Source organism: Gallinula chloropus (assembly GCF_964237585.1).
Source record: "Gallinula chloropus genome assembly, chromosome: 5".
Taxonomy (NCBI): Eukaryota; Metazoa; Chordata; class Aves; order Gruiformes; family Rallidae; genus Gallinula; species Gallinula chloropus.
Window position 1 is genome coordinate 42,238,554 of NC_140090.1, and position 19,103 is coordinate 42,257,656.

General features: G+C 40.6%; 1 protein-coding gene across 1 annotated transcript; it reads right to left on the reverse strand.

Moving 5' to 3' along the window:
• Positions 1–1,916: 1,916 nt before the first annotated feature.
• On the reverse strand, positions 1,917–14,278 carry STK17B (serine/threonine kinase 17b; the record flags this gene model as incomplete). Its single annotated transcript, XM_084265458.1, has 7 exons — positions 1,917–2,224; positions 3,355–3,534; positions 5,447–5,495; positions 6,373–6,499; positions 6,743–6,887; positions 10,462–10,674; positions 14,157–14,278. The coding sequence occupies 7 exons, from the start codon at positions 14,276–14,278 to the stop codon at positions 1,945–1,947; spliced, it is 1,116 nt and encodes a 371-aa protein (XP_084121584.1). The 3' UTR covers positions 1,917–1,944.
• Between the last annotated feature and the right edge of the window lie 4,825 nt (positions 14,279–19,103).

The following is a 19,103-nucleotide window of genomic DNA, read 5'->3' on the forward strand; positions in this document are numbered from 1 at the left end:
AAACAGACTCAACACAAAGTGAAAAGAAAAACTACTCTACTTTATTACACTACAACTACAAAGAACAGTGGAGAAACCGGAGTTGAGAGCACGACCAGATCTTAAAACAAATGTAACCAGATCTTAAAACACTTTCTCCTCCCCGACTCCCTTCTTAGCAGACTTTAGTCAGGATTTTGCTCCCTTCTTCCCCCCTGCTCACAGTACAGGGTGGGCAGAGACTGGGGAAAAAATGAGGTTCTCGGTAGAACCTTCCCCCCACCCCTCCATTCTAAGCAGACTTCCCTTCTTCCCCCTGCTCACAGTACGAGGGGGCAGGGACTGGGAGATGGGGGCTTCAGTCAGTCCCTTGCAAGTTGGTTTCTCCTCTCAGCTGCAAGGGTGGGGGGAGGGCATTCATTCCACACCCTTCCCTGCTGCACCGTGGAGTCTCACCTACAGGACATAGTCTCCATGAACTTCTCCAACATGAATCCTTTCCCCAGGGCTTTATCTATTCACCAGCTGCCCTGGCGTGGGTCACTACTATGGCGGGCAGTCATAAAACAATACATGTTTCTCAGGTCCAGTCCTCTGTGGCATCACCAGCCTCCCCCAGCAAACCTGTTCCAGTGCAAATCTCTCTCTCACTCATCTCTGTGTCTCTGATTCTCTCCATGGCTGCAAGAGCTGGCAGGGGTTTGTTCCAATGTAGGGTCACAGCATCTTCTCTATGTCTCCACCTGCTCTATCCAGCGTGGAGCCCCTCCATGGGCTGCAGGTGGGGTCTCGGCCTTTTCCATGGGTTTCTCCACGGGCTGCAAGGGGCATCTTTCTCTCTGGCACCTGGGCTGCCTCCTCCCCTGCCTTTTCCCGGCCTTGGTGTCTGCACAGCTCGTTACATCTTCTCACTCCCTTCTCCGGTGGCAAAATGCAGCTGCTTCCAGGTTGTTTTCTCCTATATGTGATTCTCAGAGGCACTTGACTATCTCTCCAGCCGCGACTTTGGCCTTGAATTGCTCATTGTTTATAGTTTAGGCTGGCAGAAAACTCTAACTGCTGCTTAAAGAAACCATCTCAGCAGCACAGCCTCACAAAACTGCAACAATCTGACAGAAAGATGCACTGCACTTCTACATTAATGGAGCATCATGAAAACCTTTTAACTGCAGCTTCACTGGCAAATATTATTTTTTTCAGTTTATTCAGCTGTTACCTTTAAGTCCAAAGAGGCTTTTTGTTCTGTGTGTTTTTTGGTTTTGTTGTTGTTTGTTTTTTTTCTAAAGGCAAGGAATGGGTCAATACAGGTAGACTATAGTATTTTAGAGGTTTTATGACAGCAAAAAAGTTTATCAACTACTCACATCAGCGTGAGACCCTCATGCTCTTCAAATGCAACTTAACTGATGAGAAGCAAAGGACCACTAGCACAAGGGCTAAGAATCTACCCGTTTTCTATTCAAGCACTCCAGAAAACCAACCAACACAGGAAAAACAGATATATCATATTCCCAAAACATACAAACTTTAACTTCCATTTAAAGCGGTGACAATGGGCACAAATAAGCCCAGCTAGATTCAGTTTTCCTGCTTAGACCAATTTCTTAAGGCCAGTCAAAAACCATGCATGTACTCATTCCCTGTTTGGCAAAGCTCGAGTTTAAACAAACTCATTTTCAGACTTTAGTTTGTTAACTCTGGCATAATTTTTGGACTAAAACTTGAAAAGTGCAAAAAAATTTAATTATATCTTCCTTTTAAAAATTCATTTTATTGGTGCAACAACTCCAATTTCTCAGGAGTTAAATCCATTGCCAGCAACGGACAGAAAAGGAAGCACCAGCATAAAAGAACGAAAGTGCATTTCCAGTACGCCAACACTGCATGATTGGCAAGCCATAATCTTATATTCACCCTGGCAAAAATATTAGGCTAAATTCATGTTATAAAAGTCTGTATTACACATTAACATACAAAGTCTGTCATGAAGTCTTGGGGATACTGCAATGAATCATCAAAACGAAAACGTTTTGAGACTGTACTGCTGTCCTCTGGAATGTTTTCTTTGTCTTCCTTGTTACTACAGGTACCATTACAACTGGATTTTATATTCCACTCTTCTGAGCATTTTGTCGTGTGTCCTGGCATCGAAGAGCAACAAATTTCTTCAGGGCTACACAAGAGTATGAAATCCCCTTGCTGCAACCACAAATGAGAGAGACAGGCCTCTGCTGTGGGTCTTTCCCTTTAAAAGAGAGGAGGGTAAAGTTGCTTCAGTTAATTTCAGAAATACTAAAAACGTAATTAAAGTAGCTCTGACATCCTAGGGAATCCTAAGCAGAAATGAAATTGGAGTTAACACTGCTGCTTTCCACCACTACCACTGCTGCTAAAAAACAGGTTTTTACCACAGTTAAGCATTGGTAGCATGCATCTAAATTTCAGTGGACAGTTTCTCCTACTGCTGAGTGTCAGAACTAGTAAGCTTTTCATTATAACAATGAACAGGTATTTCTCAGCTGGTGTTCATAGTCCCTTGGAACGTTTTCAACATACTGAGTGTGTATATACATATATATGTATCTTCTGTGCACATGCTTATGCTTTTCACAGAATCACAGAATGTTAGGAGTAGGAAGGGGCCTTGAAAGACCATCTAGTCCAACCCCCCTACCAAAGCAGGATCACAGAGACTAAATCACACAGGAATGCATCCAGGTGTGCTTTGAATGTCAGAGGAGTCTCCAAAACCTCTCTGGGCAGCCTGTTCCAGTACTTACATAGTCTGTTCCTATGTTTTACAGAGACCGCTGCAAACAGGGAGGGTAATTAATATTTGGTCATGAAGTTTTCCAGAAGGGCCAAATAACACATCATCAACTCTGATATTTTGGTGGGGTTTTGGGAGGGACTGAGGGGGTGCTGGGTTTTGTAAATTGCATTTTCTGGTCCAACAGTTACAGCAGGCACAGACACAGTTAATGTCTGCAATTCTCTCACTCTCAAAGACTATTTATCTTCTCTGCTTCAGCTACTTTGAAAGCCCTTGATTAGAGTCTCAAGTCCCAAAGAATGCAAAGTAATAGAACTATCTATTTGTTAAGATATGTTAATAATCTGGCCTCTGAAGGAATAAAGAAGGTCAACTCAAAGCACAAGCCTGACTATAACAACAGCCAGACAGTGAACCAAATATGTGTTTTTATACGTTATGGAAAAGCATAAACTTTTCAATATCCAGCTGATAATACAATGCATTGTGAAATGTCTGACTGATATCAGTAGTATCAAGCTCACAAATTAACATTCACTTTTTTCCAGGTGCTCCACAAACATAAAAGATAAGGTTCTTGCCCAGGAAAGTTTGCTACTTACTCCGGATTTTTAATGAGAAGTTTTTGAATGAAGTCTTTTGCAGGCTGTGAAACTGATGAAAATATTTCTTCCGAATAATCCACTTTAACTTGAGATATATTAAGGAATGTTTCTTGATTATCAGCTCCCACAAACGGAGATTCTTGTGTCAGCAGCATGTATGAAATTACACCTATATTCCTGAGATAAGAACACAATGTATAATCCTATCAGGACATCTAAACAATATACCCCCCATAATTATTGTGCTGCAGATCAGACTTCTGGATGTTGTATGCCACACTCAAAGAATTGGAAACATCACATAACATCTCACTTATGTGATTCAAGCAGATATGCACATGCACTATGTATGTATCTCAATAAAGGGATCTTTGAAAATTACTTACATTCAAAATACCCTTTTCCTCCCATTGAAATTGTTAGGAAAATTAAATATATGGCTTATATACAGCTCATTCTTAGATATTTGGGAATTCTGCATTATAGAACTGCCACAAGATAAAGTTTCTAATTTGCATGTAAATTGAAGAAAAAATCTTTCACTATAATTCTGGATGAAGAGTCAAAGACCGAGATTTAGTCAACCTTTCTGTACAATCAACATTTGTGTTACAATATCCTCTTGCTGAGGTGTTTTTTCCTAAGAACACCGAGTACCACGCATCATGTAATATAAGTTTTAGATGGCTTCTTGATGCATAATAAAAATAGTTCTGTGATCTGCTAGATGAAACCTTAGTATTCATTACAGTGTGGAAACATGCAGCTGCTATTTTGTTGTTCTGAGAAGGGTACCAATAGATTGGTTTGATGTCTTCCCACAAAAGCAGGCAAATAAGTGGTTAAAAACATTCATAAACAGATTTAATTATAAGTTGAGAATTTCAAAGGAGTAATTAAATCATGGCAAGTTTTAAAATTATATTTTAATTATTTAGATGTGTAAGAAGAGCATATAAATATTCTATGTTTTTAAGAAAACATCCAAAAGCTATCCTTTCCATTAACATAGCTCCTGAAATTAATAGACTATAAAGGTGTACTTAATAGAATTGTGTATCATTTTAAGGTACTGGTCTCATTTATGACTCACTCTGCAGATAGCGCTCTAAAGGTAAGAAGTAGAAATTTAAAGTACTTATTTGTATATAATAGTATTTAATGATACAAAACTGGGTAGGGAGGAGTGTCTGAGAGTAGTTAATACCTGAAGCATGTCACCCAGGAGTAAGTACTACCTAAAAGTATGTAATCCAAGCATTGTCATTCCTCCCCTAGAACATATACCTATGCTCCGCACGTTCAGAAGCCACCTGCGTTCCCAGCTAGGTATGCAACAGACCCATACACAGTAATTCCTGCAAGCCCCTCAGGATGTAATTAGTAAGTTCCGCACCAATATGCGGAAGAACTTTTTCACAGTGAGGATGACAGAGCACTGGGACAGGCTGCACAGAGGTGTGTGGAGTTTCCTTCTCTAGAGATATTCAAGACCTGTTTGGACACCTCCCTGTGCAACCTGTCCTCAGGAGCCTGCTTTGGCAGGGGGGTTGGACCCGATGAGCTCTTGAGGTCCCTTCCAACCCCTACAGTTCTGCGATTCTGTGACTCCTTCCCCTTCCAACAATCCTTTTGGTTAACACACCAGGAAAAGGGTATTCTTAGAAGCCAGATTAATCACAGAATCATAGAACAGAACCACAGAATGTTTAGGGTTGGAAGGGACCTTAAAGATCATCAAGTTCCCACCCCTCTGCCATGGGCTGGCACAGCTCTCACTAACCAGGTTGCTCTTGGCCTCATCCAACCTAGCCTTGAACACCTGCAGGGAGTGGGCATACACCACCTCTCTGGGCAACCTATGCCAGTGCTGAAACACCCTCATAGTGAAGAATTTCTTCCTAATATCCAATATAAATCTACCCCCTTCCAATTTAAAACCATTCCCCCTCATGCTATCACTACCTGCCCTTCTAAAAAGTCCCTCCCCAATAAAATGCATAAAACTGCATCAGAGTCTGGCTCTGGTCCCTAGATTGTTAAGTGGTCACGCCTACCTCAATAAAATGAATTAACATATACAACCTACCACATATCTGTAGCTGTGGTAATAGGATCATAGTTTAAGATTTCGGGAGCTAGAGAAAGAGAGATTGGGAGAACACTTTAATAGATATTTTATTCAAGTGGCCTTGGATTATACACGAAATTTCTGGCATTTTTTGCCAGCCATTATTATAAGGCTAAATACACAATTTCAATAATTGAGTTTATTATTTTCAAGCCACAAGGGTGGAAAAATGTTATTACTATTCAGTTAGACACACTGATGCTTAATTGGTTCAGACTAAACTGACACTATATGGCCTAAAGTCTGTTCTGTTAAAGTTCCAAAATATTTTCTCAGATTCATACACATAGATTTTTCTAAGAGATTTTTCAAGCATACAGCCTTTAAGAGGAATGTATAAAGCCTGCAGCATATCAACACTGCAAAGCCAGCTGACCAAACCAATTTCAGCATCAGTGGCTGACAGCATGTGCTAAATAGCAAGGTATTCACTACAGACTGAAGTGCTCTTAAAATTGACTGTAGGCAGATCACTAAGGAAACCTGACCTTTAGAGAGGGCCAAGTGTTAACGGCAATCTTTCCCTTTCCAAGGAATATTTAAATCTCATTAAATCATTATACTAAATGGCATTCCTTACTCAAAGAACATGTCTTTGTGTATGCTAATGCTGTATTTCAACTCCAATTAAAATAATTAATAGCAAAAATGTACTGTTGATTTAACTCTGCATCACAAGAAATCCTAAAGCATGAAATTAGAGGTGCACTTGTTGCTATAATTTGGGAATTTTTTAGTGCAAATATTTGTTGACTACTCTAATAACACATTGCCTTGTGCTGTTATTCTTCCTCCAGCAATGACAGACAAGTTGATAAGCACAACATGAACTGTTTGTTTTCTCAAAACCACACACCAGAAATTGTGAAGCAACTCTTGCATACCTAGATACTCTGTTGTTCCCATGATTTGCCGCAGTTCGGTGGCATTCTCAAGCTTCCGAGACATACCAAAATCTACAATTTTTACATCACCAAGAGGATTGATGCTGCTTAGTAAAATATTTTGAGGCTAGAACAGAAAAAAATTAATTATCAATTAGTAAGATAAAAGCTGGAAAAAAATATGTACTAAACAATGTTGCAGTTTCTATTATGCAATACTTATTGCTAAATTTCCTTTTAAAAAGTTACTTAATCTCTACACCACTCCTATTTCTCCTCATCTTTGTTATCTATTTAACAAATTACTATGATTATCATAATATTAAATTGAAGATAAAGTACTAAAATAAGAAGTCTGCTGCAACCTCACCTTTAAATCAAGATGAACAATATTGTTTTCATGCAAGCAGCAAAGTCCTTCGAGTATTTGTCTTATAAGTCTTACAATATCCCTTTCACCAATTCTGTCATCCAGATCTGGGACACACAAGTCAAACATTTCTCCTCCAGCAGCACTGAAACACATTCAAGAACATTTATGTATTAAATTTGAATTTTCATGCTTAAGTGAGGAAAAATTTTATATTTAATACCTAATTATACAATATACAATAATACTCTCAAGTCTGGAAGTGGTGGTGTTACTACTTTTTTCTTTTTTTACACACACACATGTGCCAAGACACACCATATAAGCACTTAGGGGAAAAAAATAATCTGATGATGCTTTTTCTTTCCTCATGGCTGGCAACAGCAGTTGAAGACAATGAAGCTGAACTTTGTGGCTGGAAACACCATAATGCTTTGGTATCCTCACGTATGCTCTCTTGTAAGCGAGTGTGAAGATGTCTTCAGGAAGATGAGTTCTATCATCTTTCCCTAACTGAAGCAGCCTTTCTCTTCAAGTGAAATCTAAAATGTCTTCTATTAGACCAGTTCCATAAGTAATTCAAAGCAAGAAAGCTGAGCAGTATAATTATTCTCTGAATTTGGAAGCAAATAAAAAAAAAATCTTTATTTATTTACATATTTTTACATGATGTGACTATAATTTAAGAGCTACAATGCAATTAACAGCTAGAGTTGCTGAAAAAATTTCTGGACTGGGAAGAACCTGCATACATGTCGCCTTAGACCCTGCTATTTTGGCAGAAAATTAAAAATCAGAAAGGTAGAAAGAACAAAATCTAGCATGTTGCTGCTGCTCAGTCAGTTAGTGAGCAGTATCTCCTAGAACATTAGCAGACACAGATTATTCCAAAATACAAGGACTCAGCTCTGTCACTTTGTCAATCTCATCTTTGTTTTTAGAGTGGAAGTGGTACATTTCAAGATGCATGTTTTCACTCAGCATCTCAAATCTATCTTCCTCAGAAAAGGACTGTTTACTTATAGAAAACCCTAAAGGAAGCACCGAAATAACCATGTTGCATGTGGTTTATTACTTACACGTCTACACTTTGCCACAATGTCAGCTGTTTCCTTTTGTGCTGAGTTTGAACTCTTTATTCAGGATGCTTTAATTGCCTTAAGTTTCTCTCTTAAGAATAAAAGGGCCACCTCAAAACTACAGATTAGTTAGCCTGGATGTCATCTGTGAGCAAAATTATAGAGTCTAATAAAATGTTAGATAATGGTCAATGGGGACAAACAAAGTTCCTAACCTTCTGGAGCTGTAAGAGGTGTCAGCAATGCCTTCCCTAGTTGCCTTTATTACAAAATGTAGATGAGCGAAAGAGCAGTGGACATCCTTGACTTCAACAAGGTTTTCAAGACTATGTCCCAAAGTATTCAAGTTACTAGTCTGGATGGGTGGACACCCACATAGGTAAAGACCTGAACAACTCTGCTCTAAGAGATTTGGGAGACCTCACAGAGCAAGCTGAATATGGGAAAGGTCAGTAGCAGCTTGGGCTGGAGTAACAGGAGCACAGACGATAGGCTAAAACAAGTAAATCTACTCTGCACTGTAGACCACAGCTAGGATACAGCATTCCAGTTTTGACTCCACAGTTCAAGGAAAACATTAACAAGCAACATTCAGCATCAACTGAGAAGATGAATGAGAGCGCACCGTATGATCCCTGGCATATATAAGGTATATTCAGAAAAACAACATAATAGAATCCTACACAATGCTAAACTTTGGACTGGCAGGTACAGCTCAGAAAATTTTGATGACAGTTCTTTGAAATAATTGGACCAACGTGCAGAGCAGCCAAAACAAAAGCTAACATACATGGCTATCATCAGGAAGGCTACTGGGAACAAAAAGCAGCAAAAAGATGCTCAACATAAAACCTTAGATGTAGTTCTAGTTTCTGTATCATCAAGAAGCAGGTAAGATTAGTGAAGATACACAGAAGGGCAAGTAAGAGTACAGACAGTTGGCTTTGCTGGAAGAGGCCAAAGAGAAACTGGCACTTCAGTTTGGGTAGAAGAACTAGAGCTGGTTTAGAGATTAGTTGTTCACCAAATCCCATGATATGAGAACTAGGAAGCACCTGATGAAACTAGCTGATCAGTTTAAAACAGATAAAAAAGTATTTCTTCACACAGTATGTTATGAACATCTAGAACTTATTACCACAGTAGATGGTATCAAGAGGTTCAAAAAAAGGACAAAACAGGTTCACAGACTACAGGTCCATAACCAGACACTAGAAGGACCATGCAGAGGTATTTTTACAACATCTGCCTGTTGCAGTGTATGCTGGGACTGTGCAAAGAGTATGGACAGCAAAAAGTATACAGGCTTCACACGCTCCTCAGCTCTTCCTAAATAGCATCTCCCTACAGCCAGTGCTGGAAGCAGCAGCAGATTAGACCACTGATCTGACTCTGTAGGGCCTTAATTTTTCACTGACCACAACAGATAGATTTTAAAATTAGTATAGCTGCAAAATTAATTAGTACAGATGCCAGTGTCCTCTTGAGTAACTAGATCCCTCTAATTACCTTTGACCCTCAGATTACAGGACTAACCACCTCTGTTGCAGGGCTTTTGAAGTATTCACATCTTTGGTAATTCCCTCAACAGAGATGGCCATTTCTCCTTGATTTAGATATAGTAGTAAGAATCAGGTTGTGTCAGTGCACATCTTCCAAAGAACCCCACAATACAATCCAACAACAGCGAGGACTATACATAGGAGGCTAAATAGGCTATACATATACATATGGCTAAATAGGAAATGCTTATAAACTATTTCACGAGTAAGAGATTAATTTCTTGCAATTCCTTTTTAAGTACTGATACAGAGTTCTGGTAACGACTAAAGAAATAAAAATTGCATCTTCCACTACAGAAGGACATAGTTTAGAAGTGTAATCAGTCCTCTGCTTATTGCAAGAGAACTAGGAACACTTACTGAAGACTTCTGAACACTACTACAAAGCAGACCATTAAGACCAGTACAGTACAAGAAAATGGATTCCTTATGGAGCTTTAAGAAGCAATACAGTTAGTTGAGCTCTAAGAGAAGCAATAGAATGAGCATGGCTTTTATGTGAACTTGGACTGGTTCTTGATATGAAGTTCAAAACTTGACATGTGGACTTTGTCTTTACATCTACTTTATATCTCGCTTTCCTGAGATAGTATTTAAAGGAACAAAAATTATTTCAATTTGAAATTGAGTGACATTTTCTACCAATCTGAGTTATGCAGTAAGAAGAAAAAATAATCTGGTTTCTGATACCTTTTTGTAAAAACAAAGCAAGACAACCTTTCAGTATATTTTAAAAAATTTGGAGTACAGACCTACTATAGGTTTTGGTATATTTTGGTTTATGTCTTATTCCATGTTGTTTGACATAACTCATTAGCTATGGCTGTAAAAAACCCCAACTATATACAAACCCAAAGATTGAAACTAACAGCAATTATCCAATTCATGCATTTAAATGAAAATAAATCACAGCAAGAGAGTCCCCAAGAGCTTATAAAGTATACCATAATGAAATATTAGCATAATGTATATTGCATAGAGTTGTTTTTCTGGGTGTTCAAGGAACTCATGTAAAAAAATGAGTATATTGATATGTTTGCAACTACAAATGTGGAACATTTGATGAAGGCATACTTACTATTCCAACACTAAGATGATTTCATTTGCTGTTTCATAGACTTCATGGAGATTAACTACGCGAGGATTAGATTTCATTAATTCAAGTACAGCAATTTCATGAAGAATCTCTGCTTTGCAGTCTTGACCTCTTCTTCTTTTCTTTAAAAATTTAGCTGCATACTCTTGTCCTGTAGATTTAGCTATACATTTCCTAACCACAGCACATCTTCCTCTACAAAATAAAAGGGAAAACATCAGGACCCAAGACACAAAAACTATGTAAGTTGTTATTAGAAAAAAAAAAGCATAGCAAATGATTTGAAACAAACAAAAAAAATATCAGAGCAATGCTACATTTGGCTCATTTTTACACTATTCTCTGAACATTCACTTTCAGTCACTGTAGGAGAAATTATACTGAGCTTTGGGGAGGCCCAGAATAATTCCCTCTATACAGACTATTTGCACATTAAATTGGAGTATCAGGTTACATGGGCATTCTTACTTTAGGGTAACAGAATCAGAGTAATGTGGGCTGGGAGGGAATTCTGGATGTCTCTAGCAGAACCTCATGCTTAAAGCAGGGACAGTTCTGAGATCTACCAGGCTGTTCAGGACTTTGTTCAGGTTGGCAATATTACATAGAAAGACTCAACAACATTGTAGCACCTACAGGATACTGTAATAAACAAGCAAAAAAAAGAAGGAACACAGAAAACAAAGTGTATTTATATACTGGGCCGGGGAGGGGAAAGTCTTCAGTGCATAAAATTTTAGAGTCATTAAAAGTATTTCCCTCTGCAAATTCCTGCAGTACTGGTAAAAAAAACCCCAACCAAACCCCCAAACAAAACAGAAACCCCAACCCTACCAGGTATCTGCAAAATGTTTGTAAACATCTTAACAGAAAGACACCCCCCACTTTGCATTCTCTTTCTCCATTACACTTAGACAAAGTGTGCCGCTTTATTTCCTAGCCGACTGTTTAGGTATGATAACAGAAATGTATTTTGGCAAAGAAATGTTTTTGAAAGAACAGCACATACTGTAGTTAAAACATCAAGCTGACCTTCAAAAAAAAATTGGGGAAAAAATGCAGGTTTTTAAGCCAAGTTATAAACTCTTGAAAAAACAAAGTTTTATAATCACAAGTTCTGCATTCCCAGAAATGTCTGGTTGCATACTTGCAAAATGTTTTCAAATGATACAGAAAAATATTATTTAAAGAAAAACAATTTCAAGGACTAAAAAAACCTGTGTAAGGTTCTAAAAGAAGTCATAAAATTGTGTACAAAGAACAAGACCTACACTTAAGCCTTCAAACAAACAACGCATTTCCATGCATGTTTTTTGCTACCATCACATACTAAGAACAAACTTGATGAAGCAGCTTAGTAGAGCTGTTTGACCTTTGCTTTTCAAATTAGATTAGCTTCTCTATCTTTTTTTCAAAGTCTATTAGTTGTAGGATTTCTTTGCCCTTTCTTCAAAGCACTAAATTTAGAAAGATAAGAGTACAAAACTCAAGAGACAAATGAATTTAAAAGGTGAAAGTTATTTATAATCCAATACATGTGTTCTTCATTCTGGCCGTTTCAGGCTTACAAATAGTTCCTTAGCCCTTCTCCAATTGTTGATCCAGTTTATTATTGCACAGCATTTGAAATTCAGCTGAATTTTGTAATATACCAAAGTTTAAGATACTCCCCCACAGCTTACATTCTTGATTTAACATCACATCATCCTGTCAACCACAAAAGTTTCTCTAAAATTAAAAAAGGGGAACTGGTGGAGTTTCATGAGAACAACAAGATGTTCCCTAATAGTTTTTGCACATCTTCATTCTAGTCACCGCAGGTATAACAGCTTCAAGGGTCAGCAGTATCGCCAGATAGATGAGGTAAGAATTTCTACTCATTTTTACTGCATTTGTAATGAACCAATCATTAAGACACAATTGGTTTAGAGCAGTGTAATTTCCCCAGAAATAAAAAAGAAGAAAAAAGAAAGTCAGATCTGAAGCATAGCATCGAAGCAAATAAAGTGCTTCTCACTCCTTGTTGCCTGCAAAGCAACTACTTCCCCATCAGAGTTTACAAGATAAAAATCAACTACAAGTTGTTTTCATATCCCCACTTATGAACCCCAGAAATTCAACTACTTCAAAAGAAGCCAAGCCACACTGGGGACAAAGCTACTTCACCTTCTAAACAGAACCTGCCTACTTCATGAGTCAGTATCTTAAATGCCAGAGGACCAAAAAGATATGGGTGTGGGAGGAAGAAATGGGACTTGGGAAGCTTAAGTAAAGAAGAACAAAGGACCCATTTAGTAAGTAACCTGAAGAGGAAGGAGAAAATTGCAATTGTAAAGAAAAGCATATGAAATCTTTCAGAAAAGCTACAAAGAAAAGCAGATTTTACATCATAAAGTGTTCTAAACACTTAGAACATTAAGAAAGTACATACACGCACTGTTAGGCCAGGAAAAATAAAAACTATGTTTGGAAAATATACCGCTCTGCTTCTGTTTCTTTGCATTTTGCCACTTCTTTTGTTATTCCTAGTTTTGCACATACAGAAGTTATTGAAGACCCTTTTTTGAATCCATGCAGAATTCATACTTGGGTTTGCTTTAGACATCATCTCCCAAGGATGTATAATCTGAAAATCCAGCATTTTAAGAATACTGGATAGTGAATAAACACTCCTTCTGTAGACCCTGGAATTCAAAACCAGAGCTGACAAAGGGGTAAGGAAAGAGAAAAATTACAGGCTGTAAGGTGCTTTTTTATAGAAGTGTACCAGATAAAGCACATGCTTGGGAAAAAAAATACCAACAAACCGAACCAAAACCAAGAGAACAATTAAGGCTAAAGAGCTCACAAACTTACATGCAGAAGAGCATCACTGCCGACAAAACAAGTTACAGGTGCAAAGGATCACTATGTAGCAGAGTGTGGCACAGCAACTGAAACTAACACAGGCCACTTCTGTTCAAGGAGCTTGGAAACACAACCATGGAATTACGTTTACATGGCATCACACCGGATTCACTGAATGTTTTCAAGGTATGAACTAACCCAGCAATTTGAAAAAAAGCATGAACCTAGATGTCAGAAACAGTATCATAAATACCAAGGGGTTTGTTCCTGCCTCCACCCACCCCCAACTCTGTTTTATTTCCTATTTTACTGTTGCAAACACAAGCAAGAGAAGCAGACTGCAAAACTACTCTAACACAGCAGGTTGTTAGAAACTTAAACTAACTGCTTGCAAGTGAGGAGAGAAAAAGGTCTTTGTTTTCTGGACTTAAAAAAAAAAAAAGTCAACCAAACAACTCAAAATTTCAACTCTTTGTCCTGTAGTATTACCCTACATCATCTTTTCTTTACTTTATGAACCTGGAATGCAATGCATAACTAGACAGGGGAAATGGAAGAAAAGGAACGTAATCCCAGATGCACACGCCTGTGAAAACAGGCCAAATGTCGCTGACATGGAAAAGGCTGGCATCTTCTGTCTCCCTGTACCTTTTCCTAGCCCCTAGAGAACCCAATGGCTACTGCAAAGAGCACTGGGAAGGAGAGAGGCATACTTCATTCTTCACCTAATACCATAAAAGTTTGCTAGAAAATTTCTGTAATTGCATAGAGCACTATCTTGCAAAAAAAAATTACTCTTACTGAAATAGAATAAGCAGGAATAATCTTACCTTCCTAGCTCTTTTGATTCAAGCATATAAGAATTGTAGAAATTGTCTGCCTTGATTTGTGTCTGCAGAGATGTGGCTAACAAGCCAGAGAGGCTTTTATTCTCCAACTTTCTCCTCGACATAGTCAGGAACAGGTGTCTGTCTCTCCTGCCAGTTATCTGGTAAAAAAAGTTTTAAAAATCTCATAATTACAGTGCAGAAAAGCATACAAATGTTAAGAGTTTAGGGGTCTCAGACTAAAACTGCTCTACATTTGTTCAGTAGTGACCTGAAAACAACATATTTAATAACTGTAAAAATAAAACCTGTAAAAGATATTAATCAAAACATGCTAAGAAAGCAAAAAAAGAAGCCACGCCCCCACACCACCACCAAACCTGTTTCTTTTCTATCATTTTAACATTTAAGTTGTGGATTTTCTGGGGTATTGTTTTCTCCCCTGGAGCATAACCATAAATATTATGGATAAGCTTCAGTTCTAGTAAAAATGCTAATAATTACTTAACTTTTTTTAAAAAAAGCTTTCTGAAAATAAATTTTAACTCTCCATTGGTAAGTTCCAGCAACTTCCTTAAGTTCACACTTTTAACTGGGATCCCTGAGGGACTTAACCAAAACCCCTTCCTCTTTGTTGTCAGTAACACAGCAGGAATTGTTACCCACAGGAAAAGAAAATATTTTTTTTTCCCAGAGGAAAGACTCACATTACTTAGTCACCTCATAGCTCATCTAAGTTTAACACTAGATTGCACAAAGCAGCAAGAATGGATGACATCCTCTTTGCAAGTTCAGATCATTTAAAACCAAATGATGTAGTAATGTTGATTAAATTACCTTAAAAAAACCAGTAGAATAGCACATAATGAAGATACACACACCCACGTAATTTCTACTACTGTTAGAAAAAATAAAAAGCTGCTTACATGCCAAAACCCCCTGGGTTTGGCTTCACATTTATAGGCCTAAAACATCTCTTCAGGTGAAATGCAAAAGCCAAGCAGAAAAAGGTTACTGAAGGATAACAGAAGACTTAATTAATAGTTTGTTTTAAAGAGTAGGTTTACCTTTATCAGTGAAGGACAACAAAAGTCACAAGGCAGTTAACAACCACACAAAAATACATTTTTAGTTTTCAAATGACAAATGTGTACCATCAGGAACTTCTGGGGGAGCACTCAAACTAGTTATGATTCAAATATAATTCAGTACCCAAGACTGTTCAAATTACTAGTTCTTGGAACACGTATATTCATATTTGAACTATTTTGAGTTTAAATCATGATTCATGCTTTAGCAGGGAAAAACGCCACCAAAGTACTACACAGCTCAAGCATATCTTCAAAGTAATATTTGATAAGCATGAAATAACTTCTTATAACATTATTATGGGGTCACAATACAATCTACCATACAGGTCTTTGAAACACCTTGTTTGTAACAAACATGCATTCCTTTTTCCTCAATTATATGACAGCTTATCATTTAAGAGACTGATTCAGACGTTTAAAACATTATTCCCCTTAGAGCTGTACTCACTGTAGTTTAACTGTTACAGTTACTTTGTGGCTGATGCACTTCAGCACAAAAGTTTATTTTAGACAACTGATCTAACTGGTTAAAAGGTTACTATTATCACGCATATCACATAAGCTTTTACATCGTTATTGTTACAGAGCTAAGATAGAAGTTCTCCTTAAACACATTTGAATTAACTTTGCTTTGCTGTATAAAACCACATCTCCTCATATTACTGTGGTATCATCAAGAACACAGAAAAACATGTAGGCATAGCAGGCAGATACCCCAAACAGGCACATAACCTATCCCAGAGAATGAGATACAGTTTCAAATCCAATCAGCTATGAGAAAAAGGCATGAATTCTAACACATTAACCGTTTCCAAAATTAAAAGCGATGCCTGTGTGATCACTCACTGCACCAAAGCCCTGACTTACAGACACGAGAGCACCGATGCCCTGACTTACAGGCATCAGAGGCACAGATTCACAGAAATACAATTACATAGAAAATTTCCCATTGAGCTATCTTAAGCTGTGCAAAAAGACCATCCGCTTAACTCTTTCGAGAAAGGTCCCGTCCCTACTGCGGCCTAGACGGGCGTTCACAGAGCAAGACCGGCCACAGGCCTCCCCGCGCCCCTGCAGGGCCGGCTCCGGGGTCAGGTCTCCGGCGCGCTGCCCGGGCCGACGGAGCGCAGAGCCTCGCGCGGCCGCCTCCGGTCAGCGCCGGGTGACGGCGCGCCCCGCGCATCTCCTCCCCTCAGCCGCGTTTGAGCCTTTCGGCGATGACCCGTCCCACTCCACAACAGCGCTAAGGTAACGTGAGGCGAACGCGAGCGACTGCCGGGGGGATAAAAGTACTCACGGGCAGCCGGGGGTCCCCTTTCTCAACCAACGAGGAGGGGCGGCGGCGTATCTGTCCCCTCGCCAGGCACCCAAGCAGCCTTCCCTCTGTGAGGGAGACCCTGTCCGGAGAGGACCGAATACTACGGGGCCCCCTTCGCCTCCATCCTCCCCTGGAGCTGCCGCAACGAGAGCCCGCGGGGGCTGCCCGCTCCCGAAGCAGTTGAAACCCCGTCGGGACGGGCCGGCATCGGGGCAAGACCCGGCCCAGGGTGTCCGCGGTACACGCCAGCGCTCCTCATAGACCCCTGCGCCTCGGGGTGCTACCGCCAGCAGAGAAGTGCGCCAGCGAGCTCTGACACCGAGAAAGGGAGGCAGCAGGACGGCTCCCACCACCCTGAAGCCGGGAGCCGCGCCCCAGCTCTACACACTCACCTGCCCCTGCCGGACTCCCGGGGAGCCCCTCACGGGCGAACGATCACCGCAATGGCCCGCGTGTGCTGCAGGCCAGCCCCCACCAACCGCCGCGCCCACACAGTCGGCGTTTGAAAAGCGCAGCCCGGTAGATGTGGCTGCCCCGGCGGCGTCCGCTCGGCCCTCCCACTTCGGCCGGAGAGAGCCAATCCGCTCCCAGCGAGGAGAGCGTTCGCCCGGCGATTGGTGGGACGCCGCCGAGCGAGCCCCGCACGGCTGCCCTCGCCCCTCGAAAGTGGCCGGGGTAGAGTTGTTGCCGGCTGTTGAGGCGGCCGGTAGCAGCAGGTGCTGCCAGTCCGGGCCGCCGCTTTGCCCAGCTCCTTCGTGCGAGGTGAGTGGGCCAGGACGCGCTCCCGAGCCTGCTCCTTCCCCCGCGGTGCTAGGAGCCGCGGCCTTGCCCGGCCCCACTGAGGCGGACCGACCGCCTCCTCCTTCCACCCCGGGGTGCTGGGGCAGGCCAGGCCAGGTGTTTGGGAGCCGGGGGGTGATCTGAGCAGGACCGTGAGCCTCCAGCTTAGAAGCACGGCCCCGTGCAGGGCAGCTGAGGGAGAGCCTCACGAAACGCGGGGCGAGGAGAGACACCGGTTTGGGCGAGAGGCACCCATCCTATTTAAACGCCGTAATAGGGCGTAGCGGTGTGTCTGCTGCATCCTGGGGTACTAGGAAACGGGAAGAGGTTGAGGCACTGGGGGAGCATGAAGTGTGCCGGCATAAAGGTTGGCTGTGCAAAGCCATCCAGGGCCCCACTGGTGCGGGGGAGGCCGTGAGGAGCCGTGCAAGGGCTGCGGTGGTTTCTGACTTTGCTGGTCTGGCTGAGCTGGGGATCTGACAAAGAAACCCACAACCAGAACAGCAAAACTTCCGCTCACTTACCAGCAATGACTGCAGAGTTGGCCTTTTTATGTTCTGATGCAGCTTGCAAAGGTCTCAGGCAGCCATAGCGATAGGGTCCAGCTGAAAACTGAAATTGGTTTATCTGTTCTGAACTTGGCATAGGCATGCTCGAATGGGAATAGAACCTACTCTGTATTACACTTTTATAGGAGTAGGTATCTCCCACAGAGCCTGTTTGACAACCTTCTTCATGCACGTAAGTGGCAGCTGGGTCTTCAGAGCCTCTTGCTTTAAGGAGCCCAAATGGGGGAGAAGTTAAAAGACTTTAACTTGTGGTTTTTTTAGGATATAGAATAGCCTAAAGCATGCTTTAGACATAAATTGAAATTAGAGCTCTAAAATAGCTGCAATTTGTTTGCCAAATTGATTTCCTCTGTGAAGCAATCCAACCAGCTGCCCTAGGAATTTGCAAACATCCGTTTTATAATGGATTTGCCATAAAAGCAGTAGTAGTAATGTCACATAAGAACTTGAGCTATAAATTTAATTTCAGCAATGCATGATTAGAGTTACTGGCTTATTTTTGTTCATGCCATGGCACTGCTGGTGAAATGGTAACTGCATGGTGAGTACAGTGCCCAAGTCAGTCATGCTGTCATAGCAATGCTTACATTAACATTAGTCCACGTGTATAAATGAAGATAAGATATGCAGTTTGAGAAAACAAAGTATTTTTGAAGATGTTGAAATATGTTAGAGCAGGAATCTGGCACAATATGATGCACCTACCAAGGACAAAAGCTGCTTTTCAAGTATGACTCCTGCTTGCTTGACTTCCTCTCTGGATTTTTAATATTTTGAGCTGTGGGTATTTTTGACAAAAAAACCACAAAATCTTTACTCTCTCCCCTAGAGTTCCACCATCTCCACAGAGTTTCAGACTGTGCTCTTCCTTCATTATAACATGATTTCAAATACCTCTCCCAAATGAACATGATGTTGTTTCTACATCCTGTAGAAAAGCTTCGTTTGTTGAGAAGTATTCTTTGTGCAGTATGAAAAGCCAGCAGCATTCCAAACATACCAAGTGATCCACAGGAGGAAAATTAAATGATGACTACCATTAAGATGTTTTAGGTTATTATAGCACGTGGTGCCAAAAAGTAAATGACAGTGCTTATGTTTGTCGTCTTAGCTGCTTGTGTCGACAGATCATCTTCGAGGCCGGGATTTGCTCTACTCTCCCTTTAGGTTCTGAAAACCAATAAATACCAGA